General features: G+C 40.2%; 1 protein-coding gene across 1 annotated transcript; it reads right to left on the minus strand.

The window, feature by feature from the left end:
• Positions 1 to 13,353: 13,353 nt before the first annotated feature.
• Positions 13,354 to 17,517, minus strand: LOC127580937 (cyclin-O). Its single transcript, XM_052034916.1, has 3 exons — positions 17,092 to 17,517; positions 15,955 to 16,140; positions 13,354 to 13,830 (listed from the first exon to the last, which is right to left on the minus strand). Exons 1-3 carry the CDS (start codon positions 17,515 to 17,517, stop codon positions 13,354 to 13,356), a joined length of 1,089 nt encoding a protein of 362 aa, XP_051890876.1.
• Positions 17,518 to 22,350: the final 4,833 nt, after the last annotated feature.

Genomic DNA, 22,350 nt, shown 5'->3' on the forward strand with positions numbered 1-22,350 from the left:
GTTTAATGTGTTGTAGGGCATTGCCTCAACATTAATTAAATCGCAGTTCCAAATTCCATCCTACTGTTTCCGATCAGATCCGATTTTAACCTCATTCAGTATCGCCTCAGCCGCCTCCGCCGTTTTTGTTTTTGCCCCTTTACTTTGGCCCACTACCAATTGCTTGGTTCTTAGTCCGATTCTCTGGAACTGAGTCTTGCCTATTTCTCCGATTTCTAAAATAGATATTTGTGTTAGCATGTTCGTCTACGTTCTTGTTAATGCTGGATTCCAAACTGCAAGTCTTTTGTGTATGGTTATGTGAATTTTATATATCAGCGCGCATAAATAGCATACACGTACACTAAATCTATATAAAGAACTGTAAAATAACTATACCTGGAATTCAAATCCCCATTGAGGAAACGGCATGTAACAAGTTTGGAGTGCCATTGAAAGAGCTTCCGATACTCTCCTGTTTGCCTGCAAATGTCTATTCCTATTAAGTTGAACTAGCCTGGCACAAACTACCTTCTGTGTCTGTGTCTTCAAGTGAATGCAGTTGCAATCAGCCTAATTAACTGCAATAGCGATGCTGCACGGACCAGAGATTAAACTAGGAATGATCCAAGAAGGCGACAAAACAATGTAACTCTGCAAATACAAGTCACCATGGAAGTGATCAGTTCCCTGGTGTCAGTCTCTGCTGTGAGGTTGACTCCGGGCATGAGCAGCATTTATCTTGTACGGTCTTAATGTTGCTCCGTGACCTGAGGTAGTGCACTAGCCCCGAGTCGATGGCTTTTGGATGACACGCGTTTCGCCAACTGCCACTCGACTTCGGAGCAGCAACTATAGAGCCAGCCCGCTTCCTTTCAATAGGGCAGCCACACGAGCCAACCACAGCGCACCTGGAGCCAACAAACACCTTCACACTTCAATACGTTCAAAGACTAACCCAGTCTGTGTTTGAGAGGCTCGACATTAATTCTCGGCAGCATTCCTGCGACACCCACAGTACGTGTGTGGCCGGGATTACCTAACGCAAACTTTCCAAACAAGGAAGCTACCGTAAAAAGTTCGGACTGCTCTCAATTACAATTCCCATGAGATGTTAAATTCCAATATAATGAACCCGCCTTCCGCGCACACTGAAAATGCTAAACATCAATTTTACAACAGTCCAATGTGTTTGACAGAGGCTGATGTATTTCCACTGGTCGATTTTAATCAAATTGCCCACTCATCCGAGCTCCGCCTCTGCTTCCGACCTGTTATTAAGAACCTTAACTGTTTTTCATTCTTTCTATGTTAACTGGCACTGCTGGCAAATCGGCGTTTACTGCCCATCTCTGATCACCTTTCAGAAGGTGAACATCCCTCTCTGAGAGGGATCCTGCAGAAACCCTAACGCTAACCGTGTTGTGGTTTGTGTGTTGAAGGTGGGCCTACAAATGTTACACAAGGACTGTCACTCTGCCGGGAGGGAGGGACACCTACAGAACAACTCGGACATGGCGGTCATCACATTCACTTGCTGCCTTTGCCTCTTTGGCTGGTGGATAAGGCACAGTTTGCTGCACTGCTTCCATAAGGTTGTGTGCACTTATGCTGCAGCTGGGGTGGTGAGTGTGGCCCTGATTCTGTCGAGGAAAGAGTGAGAAGCAATATTCATGATGGGACTGAGATAAATTCACCAGTTTACTTCCAATCAAAAATTGGGTTAATATTTTTAACTTTTATTTCAAAAAATGAAATTCCTATTTTCTGTCTGCTGCTCCTGATGGGCCCAATTCCTGCTAAAGTAACTAACCTTCAGGGCAGAGGAGTAAAGTGAATATGGACAGGAATCAGATCCACCCCCCCCCCCCCATTTTACCTTCTCCAGACAATCACATTTGTGTCCTACACTACAGCTATTGATGGATGATGATCATTTCTATGAATCCAAGCTAACTTTCTCCTTCCTGTTCAGCAGAATTGATTCCAATGGTAAGAACATTCCACGCAGTGGTAAAGGTAAGAGCTTCTACAGTAACAGTACTAATGGGGAGTCATCAGCTTCACTCAGCATATGAAATGACCCATGTGGTCTGAAACTGAACCACACAGCCATAAAAGGACATATATTTCAAACCTCATTTAGGTTGACGTATATGAGTTCAGACAGGCAGCCATGGTACATCACAAACATAAAACGTAGAATATAAAACATAGAACAGTACAGCACAGCACAGGATCTGGCCCTTCAGCCCATGATGTCTGTACTGAACATGATACCAAATTAAACTACACCTATCTACCTGCACATGGTCCCTATCTGTCCATTCACTGCATGTTCTTGTGCCTGAGTAAAGCCACTGGGGTGTCTGCTTCCACCACCACCACCACTGGCAGCATGCTCCAGGCACCTACCACTCTCTGTAAAAAACTTAACCCACACATCTCTTTTAAACTTTCCCCCTCTCACCTTAAATGCACATCTTTAGTATTTGACATTTCTACCCTGGGAAAAAGGCTCTGACTATCTACCCCATCTATGCCTCTCATAATTTTATAAACCTCTATCAGGTCTCCCTTCAGCCTCTGATGCTCCAGGGAAAACAATCCAAGTTTGTCCAACCTCTCCTTCTAGTTAATCCTCTCCAATCCAGGCAACATCCCTGGTGAACTTCTTCAGCACCGTCTCCAAAGGCTCCATGTCCTTCCTGCAATGGGACATCCAGAATTGCACATAATACTTGAAATGCGGCCTAACCAAAGTTTTATACAGCTGCAACATGATTTCCTGACTCTTATACTCAACCGATGAAGGCAAGCATGCCATATGCCTTCTTTACCACATGATCTGTTTTTGTTGCCACTTTCAGGGAGCTATGGACTTGGAACCCAAGATCCCTCTGTATGTCAATACTCCTACTGTCCTGCCATTTACTGTATATTTTCACCATACATTTGACCTCCTAAAATGCAACACCTCACATTTGTCCAGTTTCAGCTGATCTCCATCCTGCTGTATCCTTCGGCAACCTTCTTCACTGTCCACAACTCCACCAATTTTTGTGTCATCCACAAACTTACTAATCAGCCCATCTACATTTTCCTTCAAGTCATAACAGCACAACCGACATTAATAAGCCTAGCTATTAGATAAGGACTAATCAGCCTGGATTCCTAATTGATCCAATGGCTTTGACCAAAGAGGAGTAATTTTAATATATAGTACCAACATCATGATAGTATCAAAATATGTAAAAATTCCCCACGATACCAACAGTTGTTCAAGGGAGATAATGCAATGAATAAACAGTGTCATATAACTTAATCAAATGTGTCCCAATAATCATTGAACTTCATATGCAATTTGTCATGGCACATGAACTACTTGCTCATGATTATCTCTAAGTAATGATATTTTTTTTCTGCAGTATTTGCTACATATCTTATGATTGAAAATTAGAATAAAATTAATTAAAGTTCATCTACAATATGACTTCTATATTGCTAACCAGATCATTTCACAATGAGGGCTACATACCGCAGATCAATTTAATAGCAATAAAATGTTTTACTTAAAATGGTTATGAATTGTTCATGACATAGCTTTCCATGCCTCGAAAGGTTTAATTAGGTTTTAAGTTCCAATTGATGTTCATAAATAAATGTCTGACTGTTTATAGTGTCATCAGAATGCCTTAATTGACTTACAAATAGTAATTTACTGCCAGCTACCATATACTCCAAAGGTCCCCACTGAGTAAGTTAGAGACACCACTTGTAATTTGTCTTTTGTTTTAGTAATTAGTTCTAATTAATTTTGTTTGCTTATAATGAAGGCATAATGAGATCCTCCTCAGCGAGGCAGTGATGAAAAAGCATGTCAAATTGAAAATCTTCCTTCAGCAAGCACAAGTACTGCCAGGAAAATAGGACTTTGTTTTAGCTCCATCACTCAGGTATACTTACATATTCATTTCAGCTGATGTAAAGGGACTTAAACTGTACAGTTTCAACTGATGGATCTCAAGCTCGAGTGATAAGTGTGAATTTTGTAAAATCAAGTATCTTTTTGGATACAGAACATGATTAACTGCTTTTTATTTTAGATTGGTATCCTTATAAATTTTGTTCCTAATAGTAAAAGTTTTTTCTTAAAAAAACTATTGATTTAAAATGAAAGCACCTCAGATGCTAAGCATTTGAAATACAACCAAAACATGCTAGAACTGCACAGCACAATGATATTTAAAATGTTAATTTTTCACTTTATGTGCATATTTTTAGTATTTCCTTTTATTTGTGGTTAATAAAATCAACAAAAACATTTGATGCACATAATGAAACAATATAAAAATGAGAAATGTTGTGATGAATTTTGTGTCTATTAGACCATAATGACCACACTAACATTTTTATTCCAGTTAGTGGTTCCCAAGATATCAAAGTTTAAACCGATGAAACAATCTTTGCATGCAATGACCCAAAAGATCACCATTCTTTTGCCAAATAATGTTCCTATTTTTACTGTTCACTGTGCTCCAAATGGATATCCTCATGATAACTACGATTAACAGAATAACTCCACAGATTCAACCTGCAAGATTTTATACAGTTTATAGCATATTGACAATAAAACCACATGAAATATAGAAACCTTTCTTCCTACCAACCACTAATGGGAAGGAAAGATTCATTGTGTTAAAGCAAGTGCACTATAGCAGTGAGAGGCACAAAATGCCAATATTTCCATGTTGATTTCATTTCTCTCTCCACAGATGTTTCCTGACAAAATATTCCCAACTTTTCTTCTGTTTTCCTACCTCTTCCACAAATTTACCACTGTCAGGACCTTATAAAGAGAACAGGTGAGAAACAGAACATTGACTGTTGGTACAGAAAGCTCATAGTGTAATTCTTGAATATTAGCCACCAAGAACTCATGGCTAGTATTGTTACTGAAGAGCAGCAGCCAGGGGAAAGGCCCAAACTAGTCCTAACATCAAGCAAAATACCTTTGAAAAAATATTCAGCAGTGAGTTTTGATGTAAGAGTTTCCACCTAACCTCCTCTTCTTTAAACCCTGTCCCTGGTGACCTTAACAGTCCAATGCAGCAGAAGCTGGCAATAATACAGCCATGAGCACCCTACCCATCACATCTTAGTACACCTATTATGACACAGACAACTCACTCCCTCTCAAAGTTCTCCTGGAAGGCCTAATGAAAGGTCAAGAACCTGAAGCATTAACTCTGTTTCTCTGTCCACAGATGCTGCCTCACCTGCTGAGTATTTTCAGGATTTTCTGTTTTACTTCAGATCTTCAGGATATGCAGTTTTGTTTTTGATTTTCAATACTGGAAATACCAGATTACAGGGTCGAATGTTGTCATAAATTTTCTCCACTGCTTTTAGTTTGACCGGAAACTGAGTGAATCCTTAGTCCCACCAAAAGGAAGTTCAAGGTCTTATGTATTAAGCCCTGATATATGATTTTACTGAGAATTATTGAATTAAAGTAAACAAACTGAAGAATACTGTGTGTTTTTGAAGTCTGATGTATTTAAATTATAATTTTCAAAGTATCTGATGACTGCATGTAAGTGAGTGCTCAATTACTTGGTGTGTTGTTTTATCTGTTGGCATTGTAGATTCACATATTATATTTGAGCTGGATGCAATATTAGTTTCAGATAAATATTAAAATAGCCACTGTAATATACTTAAGTTCAGTTAAGATTTGGTTAAGTACATGAACCTCCTTTGTAATTAGACAGATCTCTATGTCACGCAGTTGCATCTGACAAAAAATATAACCACCATGGCTCATAATAAAGGAGATTTATAGGACAGAACCAAACAAAACTTGATTTTGATCTTTGCCATGAAATCTTTGCTGGACTATAGCTTAAATATATATAATTAAAGATAATTAAATGTTCTTTCCAATTTGAACATGTTCATTAAAGCATGTTTAGAAAATGTGTTATCTCAGAACCTATATATGTAAAACAATATATATTTAAAATACTTCTTCAAAACATAATAATGATATGATCAAAACATGCCACCAAAATTATAAGAAAACAATTTATTTTCCAATGGCTCCTGCAAACTTATACATACATCTACATGCACATAAACATATGTACAAACAGAATAAACCACTCACACATATAAAACAAGGAATTCACAGTTTCTCACACATGGAAACACACACACAAAGTGTCACTTACCATCACACATACAACAAAGTCAAAAATATAGAATAAATTACTGACAATCTCATCATGAAAATGAAACACATACTTAAATATTAAAACATTATTTTCTATAACAATCATACAAACACAGAATTAGCTATTTATTCATGCAAACACATGGCAAATTGACATTGTAATCCTTTCTCTCCCTCTCTCTCTCTCTCTCACACACACACACACACGTGCATGCACGCACACACACAGCAAACACTTACTCAAATGTGCAAATAAATTTCTAGATCATATTCTCCCAGATACACAAAAGACAAATTGCTAATTTAGTGCAAACTGCCACATACACAAACAGATGGAGGGCATTTCTCCATCTATAAAATCACTTTTAAGCACAAATTCACTCATAAAATTATTCATATCATTATTCACAGATTCAGTCCCTTCTTATTCAGCTATTTATGCACATATATTCTTGCTTATATATACATTCATCTACTAATGTAATCTCACTCATGATACAAATACGGACCCATTCAGATTTACATTCACATCCTCATATATAAACTCACTGATGTATATTCTTATATTTAATATACTTTCTTACATTCTCAAGCCTTATTCATCCACATATATAAACAATATCGAACTCTGATATTCTGGTCAGTCACATTTACACACACACTCTTTACTTTCTCAATCATACAAAGAATCTCACACTCCCACACTTACGTTATCATTGGCGAAACAAGAGACTGCAGGTGCCGGAATCTGGAGCAACAAACAGTCTGCTCAGCGGGTCGAGCAGCATCTATGGGAGGAAAGGAGCTGTTTGCACTTGAAACGTCCACAATTCCTTTCCTCCCACAGATGTTCGACCCATTGAGTTCTTCCAGTAGGTTGTTTGTTGCTCACATTAACATTGGTACATTCACTATCCACATTATATCATTCATTCTCAGACGTAAACATACTCTAACATTGATTTACACACAATAAATATGAATGAAAATATTACAGCCGCCACACACCTGCCGGGTGGGTTCATTTGATTGTTCCTGGTGTAGAGCAGATGTGCATTCGGCCAAATCTTGCCATACTGTTTCATCTATCGTAACGAATGCTAAAAACAAAACACATACTCAACGGTTTGGACTTTGAATAAAAATGTCAGAAGCACGGTGTACATCTGCGTTGTCGAAAAAAAAGTCAAGTAAAACAGCTGCCTGCACCTGGGTCTGGAGTGATCATCGTTGCTTCAGAATACAGGGTCACCTGTGAGGTAGCGCCGCACATGTTCTGCAGATCTTTCTGCGCATCACAGGGAAACAACAACGTAAAGCAGTGTTGTTGTCAGTCTAATTTTGAACATTAAAGTACATATATTATTTACATAAAGGCATAACAAAACTATTGGTAGAAGGAAAATGTAAAACTAATACCAAAACTTACAAATTTATAATGAATATAACGAAGCAATGAATGGGTTGCATTAAGAATTGTCCCATTACATCACATGTACTAAAACGGCAAATTTGACGAGGCAATGACGAGGCAACATTAAATACAGGTAGACCTGGCATTTAAATTGCATCTAATGGATCAGCGCTATCACCCAAAATGGAAATCATACATCAATGTTCCAAAATAACCTCTGCTAGAAAATGACATAACAAGCCCATCGCCGAGGATGGTATACCTTCTTATCAACTCTGGGGAGTTGTTTACCAGACGTGCGCATTGGTAACTCTGCCATCCTGTTCGGATAAATTTCTCCAAAGACCTTTCTTCCATTTTGCATTTCTGCTGCCTTTTGGATTGTAATAATATAACTATTTTTGTTGCTTTGGGCCAATAATTTATAACTGCTTTGTGATGGTTTATACTCTGAAAGTTTAAATAGGCGTATAAGCAAACGTTGCTGATGTATAGTTTAAATAACCTAAAGGCAGAGAATAAAATGACTGTCGGTTGGAAAGGTATCAGTCTTATAGCAGGAATGTGTACAGTTATTGCATTATCCAATCAAGCCTTTCCTATTTCGTCTCTACGGTAAAAGCGTCCCTAGAGATGTGTAATTGTAGCAGGAAAGAACGATTAATGCCCTTTGCAAACAGGCAGGGTGAGCGCCAGAGGTGGCGCCTTAAAGACAAGGCAATCTGTGCACGAGCCGGGCGCTAAATTTAAAGCTCCGCAATCTCCAGAGACCGTCCGTTCTTTTTTAATCTGCGCCCTTTTCTCGTTCATTGGCGCCACTTCAACTGCAATTTTACAAAACTGCAGAAATGTTCAGAAATGTAGCCTTTAGCGAGGTCCGGCATGAAGTCCAAATCCCCTGTTATTTGACAGTTTTCGTCCTCGAGAGACAATTAATTGGCTTATGATATTGGTAAAGGACAATTAGTGAGCTTTGTCCGTCTCACGTCGTGACAGTCGTGAATACAAAACAATCCCACTGTGAAAGTGTTTCAGCACGCACTATTTCCTTGTTTAACAACACCCCTTATTAAAGCTATCAAGGCAATGAATTGTACAATTGTACTTTACCTAGTAAATAATTAAGAATTATCATATTTAAATATTACTTGTAAATGGATCTTTTTCGTTGCAACGTAGGTGTGCGTGAGTTTAAGAGGCAATCGATAAAATGCTTAAATAATTCTGGACATATGATTTATGTAAACCAAGAAATAAATATAGTCTGTTCACATTGAATGTTTTAAGATTTAAATGTATTGCATGGCTCAGCAAGAACAGACCATACGTGTACCCAATAAAGAAATGGATAAATGTGATCTCTATTAATGCCTCTCGTGTGTGACTTCTATTTACAACTGTTTGTCTACATATACTCTATCTCAGTAGTAAATTGATAAAGATGAATGGACTTGGGAGAGTACTTGTAATTCGGTTAGAATTACTTTCTGTTTTCTAATGAGCAAGTTATTGTTGTGGTGGAAATCGCTCCTTTACTTCATTATCTATTATTTATATTAAATGTGAAATGCATTGTTCGTTGATATTTAAACGGAAAGTACATGCAGTGAATCTCCCTGCTCTCGGTGCACGCGGATTCCGGCGTATGGCAATAGAAAGAGAGCATCAAGGACACCATTTGGCCCCTCTAGTCTCTTCTGCCACTCAGTTAAATTGTGACTGGAGACACAAGAGACAGCAGATGTTGGAATCTGGAGCAAAAAAAACCTAACTGCTTGATTGGAGAAGCAGATGAAGGGTCTCGACCCGAAATGTTGACTTTTCACGTCCTTCCACAGATGCTGTCTGACCCGCTGGGTCCAGTGACTGGTCTGTGCACCAACTCCACTCGTCTATCTTGGAACAGGGGATCGTTTTGATAACCCACTTCAGACACCCCTGCTCGAAAAGAGTCAATTCAGAGTTGTCTAAAAGCAAAATACTGCAGGTGTTGGAAATCTGAAATAAAATAAAATATGTGGAGGAACAGAGGCATCTTGGGGTCCACGTCCATAGATCCCTCAAGGTTGCCATGCAGGTTGATAGGGTTGTTAAGAAGGCATATGGAGTGTTGGCCTTCATTAGTCGGGGTATTGAGTTCAAGAGCCACGAGGTGAAGTTGCAGCTCTCTAGAACTCTGGTCAGACCACACTTGGACTATTATGCTCAGTTCTGCTCACCTTATTATAGGAAGGATGTGGAAGCTTTAGAGAGGGTGCAGAGGAGATTTACCAGGATGTTGCTTGGATTGGAGAGCATGTCTTACGAGGACAGGTTGAGTGAGCTAGGACTTTTCTCCTTGGAGAGAAGGAGGATGAGAGGTGATTTGATAGAGGTGTACAAGATGATAAGAGGCATAGATCGAGTGGACAGTCAGAGACTTTTTCCCAGGGCGACAATGGCTAACACGAGGGGACATAATTTTAAGGTGATTGGAGGAAGGTATAAGGGGGATGTCAGGGGTAAGTTTTGTACACAGAGAGTGGTGGGTGCGTGGAATGCACTGCCTGCAGAGGTTGTGGGGGCAGATACATTAGGGACATTTAAGAGACTCTTAGATAGACACATGAATGATAGAAAAATAGGGGGCTATGTGGGAGGGAAGGGTTAGATAGATCTTAGAGTAGGATAAAATGTTGGCACAACATTGTGGGCCGGAGGGCCTGTACTGTGCTGTAATGTTCTATGTTCTAAAATAGAAAATGCTGGAAATATTCAGCAGACCAGGCAGTTTCTGTAGAGAGAGAAATAGAGTTTCAGGTTTCGAGTTGATGTTCATGAGAATGGAGTTTCTCTTTGTTTCTCATTCTACAGATACTGTATGTCAGCATTTTCTGTTTATGGCGGTTGAGAATAGTGATTCAGTCAAAAGGGGCAAATACTGAATTTCCTTTTGTGAATGTGAAGAGCATTGGAAAATCCGTGGATGAATTCTGCAAATATAGTTTCTTCCTTTCTGTTATTTTCATCCTTTGAGAAATGTGGTGCACCCCTTAAAAGAGCAGGGTCGATGTAATAGATAGTCATGGTACTAATACTTTCAAAGTATCAACTATTAGTGGCATCACAAAGATAGTGTACAGTACAAAAAATGGTTTAACTTTGACTTTACACGTCAATGTTGTTTCACAGCAAAGATAAAACGTCAAAAAACTAACTCAAAAACATTAAGCTTGTAAAAAAAAATGCCATATTAATGTAAGTCATTCCAGTCTGTGTATATTGTCCACATTACAGTTTGCAGGTCATTGAATCACAATTTTTTTTAGAACTCTTTCAGCAAACTGCCTAAGATAAAGGAAAAAAATGAAACAATTTTCTGATTGCTCTTCGTTGTTCTACCGAGTTAGCGAAGGGATTGGCTGAGGTTCAAACTTTGAGTTAGCTGATTTCAACTAAGCTGCAGAAGAGATGCTGTAATGATGTTAGTCATGGATCAGAGATTGTTCTCTTAGCTCTGGATCAGAAGCTAGGGAGCCAGGATCCAGTCCAATAAGGACAGGGAATCACAGAACTCTTACAGCTTGGAAGGAAACCTGTAGGCCCATCGACCATACTAGTAAAACCAATCCAGCTCGTTACACTCCCCTGTCCTGTCCCTATTGCCCTGCAAAGCATCATAGAAAGCATCCTATCTGGATGTATCATGGCTTGGTATGGCAACTGCTCTGCCCAGGACCGCAAGAAACTGCAGAGAGTTGTGGGCACAGCCCAGTGCATCACAGACACCAGCCTCCCCTCCTCTGACTCTGGCTTTACCTCTCGCTGTTTTAGTGAAGCAGCCAGCATAATCAAAGACCCCACCCACCCAGGACATTCTCTCTTCTCTCGTCTTCCATTGGGTAGAGGATACAGGAGCCTGAGGGCACGTACCACCAGACTTAAGGACAGCTTCTACCCCACTGTGATAAGACTATTGAACAGTTCCCTTATACGATGAGATGGACTCTGACCTCACGATCTACCTTGTTGTGACCTTGCACCTTATAGCACTGCACGTTCTCTGTAGCTGTGACACTTTACTCTGTACTGTTATTGTTTTTACCTGTACTACATCAATGCACTCTGTACTACCCCAATGCACTCTGTACTAACCCAATGTAACTGCGCTGTGTAATGAATTGATCTGTACGATCGGTATGCAAGATAAGTTTTTCACTGTACCTCGGTACAAGTGACAATAATAAACCAATACCAATACCAAAAAATGTTTTCCTTTAGATACTTTACCCAAATCACTTGAATCTGCCTCCGCTACGGCAAGGCATTCCGGACCCCACCCACTCGAAGTTTAAAAATGTCTCCCCTCAGCTCTCTTTTGCTTCTTTTGCTAACACGTTCGTTCCATTTTCTTTGGTTCTCGACTCTTCCGCCAGTGAGTTCAGTTTGTTTCTAACTGCTCTATATGTGCCTTTTATGATTCTAGGTACCTTTATCAGATCCCCTCCATTCCAAAATAAAAACCCCGGGTTCACCGGTATAGTCGCTGAAGTTCCTCATCCTTGGAATCATTTTATTTCAGAAAACCTCTTCTCCCCCCTTTCCAAAGGCTTTGTACCTTCCCCACCGTGTGGCGGCCAAAACTGGACATAATATTCCAGTTGTGGCCAACCTGTTTGTTACAGTGTGCAGTGCTGAGGGCGTGCTGCATAGACAAAGGTGCCAACGCTCTGCTGTGACCTTAATTCAACCTAAATTATTCCCTGGCATTATTTTGAAGACCAGCTGGGGAGTTCCCCATTTCTTGTTCAATAGGTATCCCTCAACCAACATCAATCAAACGCATCATCTGGTAATTCGTGTGTTTTTGTTCGTAAACTGCGCGTAAATGGCTCCCATGTTATATGTATTACAGCAGTGACTACGCTGAATAGTCTTGGGACGAAATAAAGTTTTCCCGATCCTGGTTGGTATGTTCAAACCCGACAATGTTTGTTTGTTCAGTGCTAGATCAGTTGTGACCCCTCCTCCTGCGATTTCAGTGCCTCACAGGTGAAAGGTGCGTGCGGCATCAGAAGGCTGCAGTCGGAATTAGTGCCTTCAGGAGAGAGTGGGAGGTGGTGAAAGTCGGCGGGGAATAATGAATGTTGTGTTCCAATATTACACCCACGCAACACTAAGAATGTGATTGTTGGAAGGGTTGGAACTAGCGCTTTATTCATTACTAAGTCATTTGTTGTTGCGAACACAGATGAGAACTGCCGGGGGCTATCAACATAAACACCTATTATAAACACAATAATTCTAAACTATTAATCTAATGAAAATAATTTAATGGCTAGTCACGTGACTCCACGGTACTTCGCAAATTCAATGCCTTGAAATACATACAATTGCCATGTACATTATTTACAGGTTACATTGCATTCTTCTACAGTAATTATCAGTGCATTAGGTGGTCGTGGTTTCTATTGCTCTTGGTTATTGCAATCAAGTTTCCAGATTGCAGCTATCATCTCCCTGATCCTTATATTTTATTTACATTTCGATATCATTCCAATCTACAAGTAGTAAACAATTTCACCTAGCAGAGGTTTAAGTGAGAACTATCCTTTAGTATCCACATCAATTTCAACTTTTTTTGCCATACCTACATGCGTTCAAATTCGATGCAATTTTATTCAGCATTGATGTGATGCTCTTGAGAAAACAAGAGCGATTGCAATACAAGGACGGGTGAAACCCTTCATAATTCGGTGCTGAATCTATTATTTGTCGGTTCAAAAGTCTGCAAGGATGCCAGTGACTCCTTGTTCAAAGCCACCAGCAACTTCAGTGTCTCTACACAGTCCTCCAGCACGCCGGGCGGGTAATCGCTGAAATCTAGGTCGATCACTTGGTCAGGATGCAACATCCGAGCGGCCAGGTTGAAGGCAGAGACGGCCAGCAGGGAGGGCGGATACCCGTTGAAGGAGTAATCGGCCAGGCTGAGCTCGACAAGGCGCCTGGCCAGCCGTCCTGTCCTGGTAGCTCTGCTGCCCAGTTGTTGCTGTTGCAGGGTTTTATTGGTGAAATACTCCAAGAAAAAGCTCACGCTGGGTGCGGCCAGCTCGAAGTTGAGTTTGAGCAGGATGATGCACTCCAAGTTACACAGCTGCTCACGAGTAAAAGCATCACAGCACAGAGCAAGTAGCTGTTTGATTCTAGGGGGGTGAACCTCAACCTGTGGGAATGGAACACACAGAAGTAAGTGACAAATAAGTGAGGTGTGGATTGATCGTTCACTGTTGTTGCTGTTTAGCGACCGTTTGCCTCAGGTGCAGGGTTATTCTTATCTGAGTCAGAATGTTATTTTATTTGAGCTCCGCTCGGGTGAGTGTTGTACTATCATTCGCTTATGAGCTTAAACCCGCGTCTTTTTTTTGCCCAATTGGATCAATTTGACCGGTCCCATGGCATTATATTGAATGTTTATCCGTGATCATGTTTCCAGCAACGGCCGTTTTGATTTGCAAGTTCACCTCGTGCGTTGATTACTATTTCCATCGGGGCTGTGTTTTTATATAAAAGGGTAACACTAATGATTGATCCGAACACGAATGTAAAGGTTTGCACTGTTTTATTGTTGTATATAGTTCGTTTTTTATGATGAATAAAGTTTATTTTGGAATAAAAAAAGTTCTTCAACCAACATCACACACACAGAAACATAGGTGAACCAGCCATCCATCCTACTGTTTCTATGTGTTTACCCTTCTCAAACCAGCCCTTCTATTTGATTATAAAGCCACAGTGATTCCACTTCTGAAGTAAATAATTGGCGGCAAAACATCTTCATGGTGACCACCTGCAAAGACATCATAAACGTAGCCCTACACAGATGGAGTACCAATTCTCTCATCTCCACTCCCTCCAAATGCAACTTCTTACTGGCAAGGCGGGATTATAGAAAGACTTACACTGAATAAAAAGGAAATGGCCTATAGATAGAAAAAACGACTTCGTGTTTATGGCCAATTTTCAACACTCGTGCTGAATTATGGTAAATATGAAATACATTCTGACATCAGTTTCTAATTACGATTTACAGCCATCTGAAGTCTTACTTTTTATCGGCATTTGTTCTGGTTAAGAGTTGGAAAAAAATCCTAAACTCCCCACAATTGATAGCTCAGTACATAGGTGGACTGATGTCTTGACGCTGCGGTAAGGTGATCGGGTAGGTCCTGCTTTGCTTGTTTGCCTGCAGTAAGGTACTCATCTCGCCTCTGGCGATGTTTGTGCAATAAAACCCTGAAATTCCACTCCTGATTGGAATACAAAAAAATAAAAAGGAGACAGAAGAGCACTTCGTTGCCTCCACCTATCACATCCCAGCCTCTGTCGCTATTTCCACCCTTCCCTCTTCCGTCTGCCAATCACCCCTCCTCACCAATTATCGCTTCCCAGCTTTTGCTCCACTCCTTCCCCTCGCCTCTATATACTGGTTATCTCCCCTCTATCTTTCAGTCTAGGTGAAGGATCTCGACCCGAAACGTCCACTGTCCATTTCCCTCCACAGATGATGCCTGACCCGCTGAGTTCCTCCAACAGTTTGCGGTTTTTTTTCGCTTCCAATAAAAATTCACTTCAATGAAACCACACCTCTTCCCCTCTCTCTCACCCTCCCCCACCCTGCCTCTAGTACATGATCGGGTAACCAGTCGCATGCTCATTGTCTGGATTTACATATCAAAGCCGAATCAGTCCTGAACCCATGTCATTCGCTGGCATGAGTCAGTATCTTCAGTACAGATGAGGGAATACAATTGTGAAAGAGGGCCGCTTTGTTCAACACCAAATAGAGATCAGATCTCTACCCACTTAAGACTGAGATGAGGAAGAATTTCTTCTGTCGGTGTGTTGTGAGTCTTTGGAACCCCTTGCTACAGAGACCTGTGGGAGCAGAGTCTTTGGGTACATTTAAGACTGAAGCAGACCGATTTCCAGTCAGTACTAAAGGTTATTGGGATAGGGTAGCAAAAAAGACTTTTGGAATATCGGATCAGCCCCGATCCTATTGGCTGGCGGAGCAACTGGTTGGGCTGAATGGTTTGTGCGAAGCCTAAACTATCCCTTCAGCCTCGAAGTGGTGGTAGTAACATCACTTACATAACTAAACATTAATATAGTTACAACCAATATTCAAATGAGTCGAAGCACCTCGGAAAACAATGTGCCGCTTTTTTGCGTTAGTCCCTTTAACCCGCTGCTGCCTCCCTTCCATTGCAGGATATTTTATAAATGAGAGTAAGATGGAGGGTATTGGAGGGGGGGGGTATTGCCCATTCGTTGCTTTCTCACTCACTTGCTTACACGCAAGAAGCAGCGAGGTCACTCCGACTAGTTGGAAACAATCCGAAGCCACCGGTGTTGTTTGAAGGAAACGGTCCATTATGTTTACAGTGAGGCACAGTGATTCAAAGCAGAAGTTAAAGTATCTGTGAACTGGAATCAGCCAGCTAACAAGTTTACACCGGTCTTCTGCAGTTACCTGTGAGAAAAGATTAAAGTGTAAAATGCATATTTACATCAGCGAAAAGAATAGGACGTTATGAACTCGGCAGTGCATAATGTCATTGTGTTTCTCTTCCAACTGTGGAAGCTACCCAGTGCTCCCAGTATGGATTCTATTCCATCATACTTGAGCTGTGTCTGCAAAAGCACTCGGCACAGGGCGGTAAGGTGACGTTTACTGGTGACCTTACACTCCTCGCTGCCTCGGGAAAGCAGCGAAAACATAATCAAGGACCCCACCCACTCCAGTCGTTCTCTTTTCTCCCCCCTCTCGTCGGCCAGGAGATAAAGAAGCCTGAGAGCGTGAACCACCAGACTCTGTCCCACTGAGTCTTGAACGGACCTCTCGTACGCTGAAAGTTGAACTCTTGATCTCCCAATCTACCTCGTCGTGGCCCTGGCACTTCATTTGTCTACCTGCACTGCACTTTCTGTTACTGCAACACTATATTCTGCACTCTGTTTTCTTTTTACTACTTCAATGTAAATATTTGTCCAGACAGTACGCAGACAAAAACTTTTCACCGTACCTAGGTACATGTGACAATAATAGACCAATACCAATTTGATTGGCCACTATTAGTGATAAGAACGATCTGATTCTATGAATCAGAAATACTTTGGGACAATCAAGCAATGCATAACTTGCCGCTACGTAAACATTGGCCACGTGTGTTAATAGCTTTTCATTTCTGTGTAAGCAGGCCAATTATTAAAGTTTTTAAAATGCTAGCGTTTACAGTTATTATATTAAGCAATCAAAATTGATCTGTAAAGGAATGCACTGTGTAATGAATTGACCTGTACGATCAGTTTGTAAGACAAGCTTTTCACTGTACCTCAGTACAAGTGACAATAATAAACCAATACCAATTGGTCTTTGGGATGCTAATGTATTAAATTTCCATAGATTGCAGTCTTTTCTTACCTGAGGCTGCCGAGCCAGACAGTTCCGGGGATGGAATTTCTTCTCAGATTCTCGTTTAAAGTGATAGTAATTCTCCCCATGTTCTCTGAAAATCTGCCAGTCAAGTTGAGTGGCGAGCCCGTGAGAGAAGCAGCCGCTTCTCAGAGCGGCGCTGCCGCTGGCTGTATCTGAAGGGCTCGAACAGGGTGACTCGTCAGCGCAAATGTCACTATCACACCCGCTGGAAGCGGTGCACTGTTTTCTGTACCTTGGATATTTGGGTCTTTTAACCGGGGCTCTGGCAATGGCGCTGTCAGGGATTGCTTCAGCCCTCTCCTCGGGAGTAACATCGTCATTAACGGCGGCCGGTCGCTTTCCTTTAGTGGGGCTGACCTGACTCAGCACTGGTTGCCGAGAAAGCCCTTCGCTCACAGCGTTTGCAACCATGAGTGTTGTCCTGGAGAGTTGCAGGATACAGGTTTCATTCTGAATCCCACATGCGCTTCTCGCCAGCTCAGCCTCGCGTTATTGGTCCAGCTAATTGAAACGTTGGCAGATTTTTTTTCTCCCCCAGCATCACCCAACCCCAGCAGGGTGGCAGTTTTCCCGGTTAAATGACCGCTCAACGCTCATTCCCCACCCATCCCCCTTCCCTTCAATTTAGGTTGGCAATAGCACTTCAATATCCGCGGCACGCGCCCACCTGTTGCATGGCAACGCGCTGAGTTGTCAATTTCAGCTGGGTTGATCTGCCCGGCAGCAAACCTCAATGATCCCGATTGGACTGCAAAAATTCCTACAGTTTAACCACGGGCACCAAAAATCCTTAACGATTTATATGTTGTTTAACAGTTAACAATTTTGTATCGCAACATGGGATAAAGTAATCGTGATATCAACAACGTTCAACGAATTAAGGCAGCTTTCGATGTAATAGCACAAGTTTACAATGCATTGGCCGCAGCCTGATTAAGATCAATTTCGATTTCCAAATCAAAGCCAGTTTAGCGGCAACAAAGCAGCATCTGAACTTCATGGAAGGAAACCGCGAGTGCAGAAGTTATTAAAACAAATTATGTGAACGGCACGAGCAGTTATTCTCTTAGGAAAGGGTAACAAATAAAATGACTGGCGGGAAAATCTTTTTGTTTGAACACTGGAGGTTATGTTTTTTTAGGGTGTCGCAACTTCAAATAATTGGGATGATTAAACCATCATCGTATAAAATACAAATACCTTTACGAGATATAATTGTATCATATCTAGTAAAGTTTATACATGCGAGACACGTGCGCACGCTCTATGGAATAAACTAGATAACTGAAAGTTGCTGGTGATTCTGATGTACATAACAAAATTATTGTAATAACGGGGAGTAAACAATACGTACTCAGGTCACAAGATAATGCGCCTACCAACTCCGATTACATTCTGTAAAACTATTTTGCTGTCTTGTACAAATCTGAGAAGAAATGCACTAAATAAAATGTTAAAGGATTTGATTTTGCAGATCTGTACACATTACCGCAAAGTGCTGATTTAAAAGGCGGATCGATATTAGTGAAATAAACTGCTTTACTCTACACACTTAAAACTAAAATACTTAGGGATTTCCACTGCCTCTATGTATATACTCTCAGCCGGAAAAGCCTATTGACATTTATGGGTTCTGTAGTACTGTCATATTCAAAGAACTGGAATAAAAGAGAAGCGGGAGTTGCCGCGCTAGGCTCAGTGAAGGAGGGCTCCCCTGGGGAGTGATGTCAGACACCAGACTCTGAGAGAGGCGCAGTTTCTCTGAACAAACACAGTCGGGCTGCAATCAGAGCCCATGCACATTCCAAACAAGCACACAAGGGCCTGAGCAGCAGAGAGCTAACTACTTGCTGCACCGTAAACGCTTCACCGAGTTGATGGGATTAACGTTCAAAGTCTAAGGGAAACCGCACAAGCTGTTCCCTCACTGAGACGGAAATAGTCGAACAAGTTTTTCCACCTTCACTATAATTCCTATTTTCATGTAATTGATCTAAACTGCTAATTCGAGCATTAACACGATCCTTTTAAATTGTTTTGTTAATTGGTTTCAAATAAAATGTTCCCAACTTTCACCCTAATGCTTGAGTAATCAGACTGAAAAACTCAACGCCATTAAGGATCCCATTGCTTAATGACACTCAATTTAAATTCAAATAACCGGGTGTAGTTAGAATTCAACAATTAAGATATAAACTGGTTTATCAAATCTCTAAATTTGTTTAAAATTACCCCCCCCCCCCCCCCCCCCCGGTTATGTAACCATAAGAAGTGGCCTTGTAGAATAGTACAAACTGGTGGGGAAGGGACATCTATATGAGCGGTAATTAACTGTTTTTGAATGAACGAGTAATACTGAAGGTAGCACGTTTGTAAGTAGATTTTAATGTTTTGGCTAAATAATAAAGACATAACCACAGATTGTTATAGAAATATGAAATCGAATTGTTATTTAATTTAAATGACTAAAATAGTAATATTTTAAAGATTCAGTGAGTAATTTGTGATTTAAGATATTTTCTGAAACAGCTTTCTTTTGTTTCAATCTCCACAGCATTTCCTGATGACATTTCAGATGTCAGTATTTTTGCTTTTCTCATCCTGTGTCAGCTGTGGCCCAGTCTGAGTCAGCAATTTGGGGATTCGGAGGTGCATTCAAATATTTAAATCCATAACATGATACAGCATTGTAGGGGGAACTCGTGCTTCCCTTCATTATTGGTGATGGCTGTTTGGTAGAGCAATCCAGCTGAGTGCACCAATGGTCTGGAAATGAGAATGTTAAAGATGAAAAAAGCTAAGAAGTGGATCAGCAGAAACTTTCCACAAAGAAGACTGAACCTCATTTGTGAGACTTCCTAGAGAGTCACTACAGGGAAAAACAGACGAAGATAATCAAGAAACTTGTAGATTTGGTCACCAATCCAAAGAAATGGGGAGCCTATGAGAATAGCCTGGGAGAACACTTGTTTGGCAAACCCAGACTAAATAACTGAATTTAATGTAGGGATGCTGTCATTTACGACCTTCTAATTCTCTAATTGTGTATAGATTCCTGACTGTGATTTAAAGTTCAAGCCATTCCCAAGCGAAGACCTTAAACCTAATTTACGGAACAAAAGCACTGTATAAGATATCCTTAAAACCATCACTAGATGAATAAATCCTAATTGAGCATCAAAACAATATCTTGCTTCTTCACACTTTAATGACAGCCCTACATTTTTCCCTTCAAACATTTACCCAATTTCTTTTAAGACTTGCCTTGTATCTGACTTTGCCATTTTAGCTAATGTCTGTGGCCTTGTATTATTCCTAAAGTACAGTGACTACCTTTGAGCATAATATTCTGGGTGGGATACAGTTTAACAAAGGTTTAATGTAATTATTTTGTGGTTTTACTGTCTTTATTAATAACGTAGGTCAGACAATTCTGAATCCAGTCCACTGCCTGAACCCGTTGCATGTGTGCCCTCCTGCATTAGTGTGCCCTGGATATGGAGGGCCAGACAAGCTGACTTCATACGTGAGAAGTCTTTAGAACTGTTTTTACATATCCCTGATATTCAAGGACATTTTAAAAATGTTTGTATAGAGATTAGTAGTTGACTAAATCTTTGCTGCACCACCTCTAAGGCAGGTTTATCTTATTTTAAGACCAAAACTGTAATGTTGCATTTTTAAAAAATTACATCTATATCTGAATACTTTCTGTGTATAAGGACACCCAGACCTTCAACACCAACATGTAGTAGTCTCACACAATTTAAAATCTATGGCACTTTCCATTCTTCCTACCAAACTTGACATCTATTATCTTTTTGTTCTTTTCATTAACTTCCTTTGCAGACATCTTGTATCTATGGCACAACTTACTTTTTCACCTATCTTTGTATTATCAGCAAATTTGGATACATTACACTTTGTCCATGTCTGTGAATAGCAGGGGTCCCAGCACTGATCCCTGAGGACCACAGTAGTATCAGCTAGGCAACCTGATAATAATCCATTTTTCCACACTCTATGTTTTCAGTCTGTTAACCAATTTTGTTTATGCTAATATACTTAAACCATAACTTTTATCCTGTGGAGTAATCTTTCATGTGGCACCTTATCAAATGCCCTTTGGAAATAAATCCAAATATATTGCATCTATTGGCTCCCCTTCATCTACCCTGCTCAAAGAACTCTAATACTTTTATCAGATATGAACTCCTTTTCATTCAAACAATGGTGACCCCTGATATTTTGCTTTTCTAAATGATCTGTTATCACTTCATTAATAGTGACTTCGAGCAAGTTCCTAACAATTGATGTAATATTAAATGGCCTGTAGTTCCTCTTTGTTGAATAATGTTAGATTTCCTAGTTTCCAAATTTTCAAAACCTAGGGACTGTTTGGAAGATGACAAACAATACACCCATTATCACTGTCACCCCATCACTTTTAAGACCCAGAGCACCAGATCCAGGGGACTTACCCACTTCTGCTGCTATTACTTTGCCTGTTACTTTTTCTCTGTTGATATTAATTAAAGTTCCTCACTCTCTTTTGACCCTTATCTACTATTTTTGCTCTCTTACTGTGAAGACATATACACTTATTTAATGTCTTTGTCAATTCCAGACTCCCATTACTGATTCTGCTGTCTCACCTTCTAAGAGAACAATGTTTACTCTTTCGCCCCCCCCCCTTTACTTATAAAAGCCTTTACAATCCATTTATATATTTCTTGTTATTTTACTTTTAACCTCTACTTTCATCCTCTATCTTTTTTTTGTTATCCTTAGCTGGTTTCTAAAATATTCTCAGTCTTTAGGCTTACCAATAGACCTGCAACCAACCTTTGAAACTTTATAAATATCTTATTTCAATTTATTATTGTCCTTAACTTCTTTAGTTAGGAATCACATTTCTCAATGAAGTCTGTATTTGTCAATGAAATGTATATTTGTTGAAACATATGAAATATTCCTTTAATTATCTGCCACTGTTTTTTATCCAAGTTCCCAATTTCCTAATGTACTTTCACCAACTCACTTCTTATACCTTTGCAATTGCTTTATTTAAATTTAGTACTCTAGTTTCCAATTTAATGTCATTACTCTCAAATTGATTGTGAAATTTTATTATGCTATGACCGCTCCTCCCCAAAGGATCCTTTACTACAAGATTACAAGTAATCCTGCTCCATTGTGATAAATTGCAGCACAATATAAACAAAATGGTGGAATGGGCAGAAG

This window comes from Pristis pectinata, chromosome 2 (genome assembly GCF_009764475.1).
Source record: "Pristis pectinata isolate sPriPec2 chromosome 2, sPriPec2.1.pri, whole genome shotgun sequence".
NCBI classification, from domain to species: Eukaryota; Metazoa; Chordata; class Chondrichthyes; order Rhinopristiformes; family Pristidae; genus Pristis; species Pristis pectinata.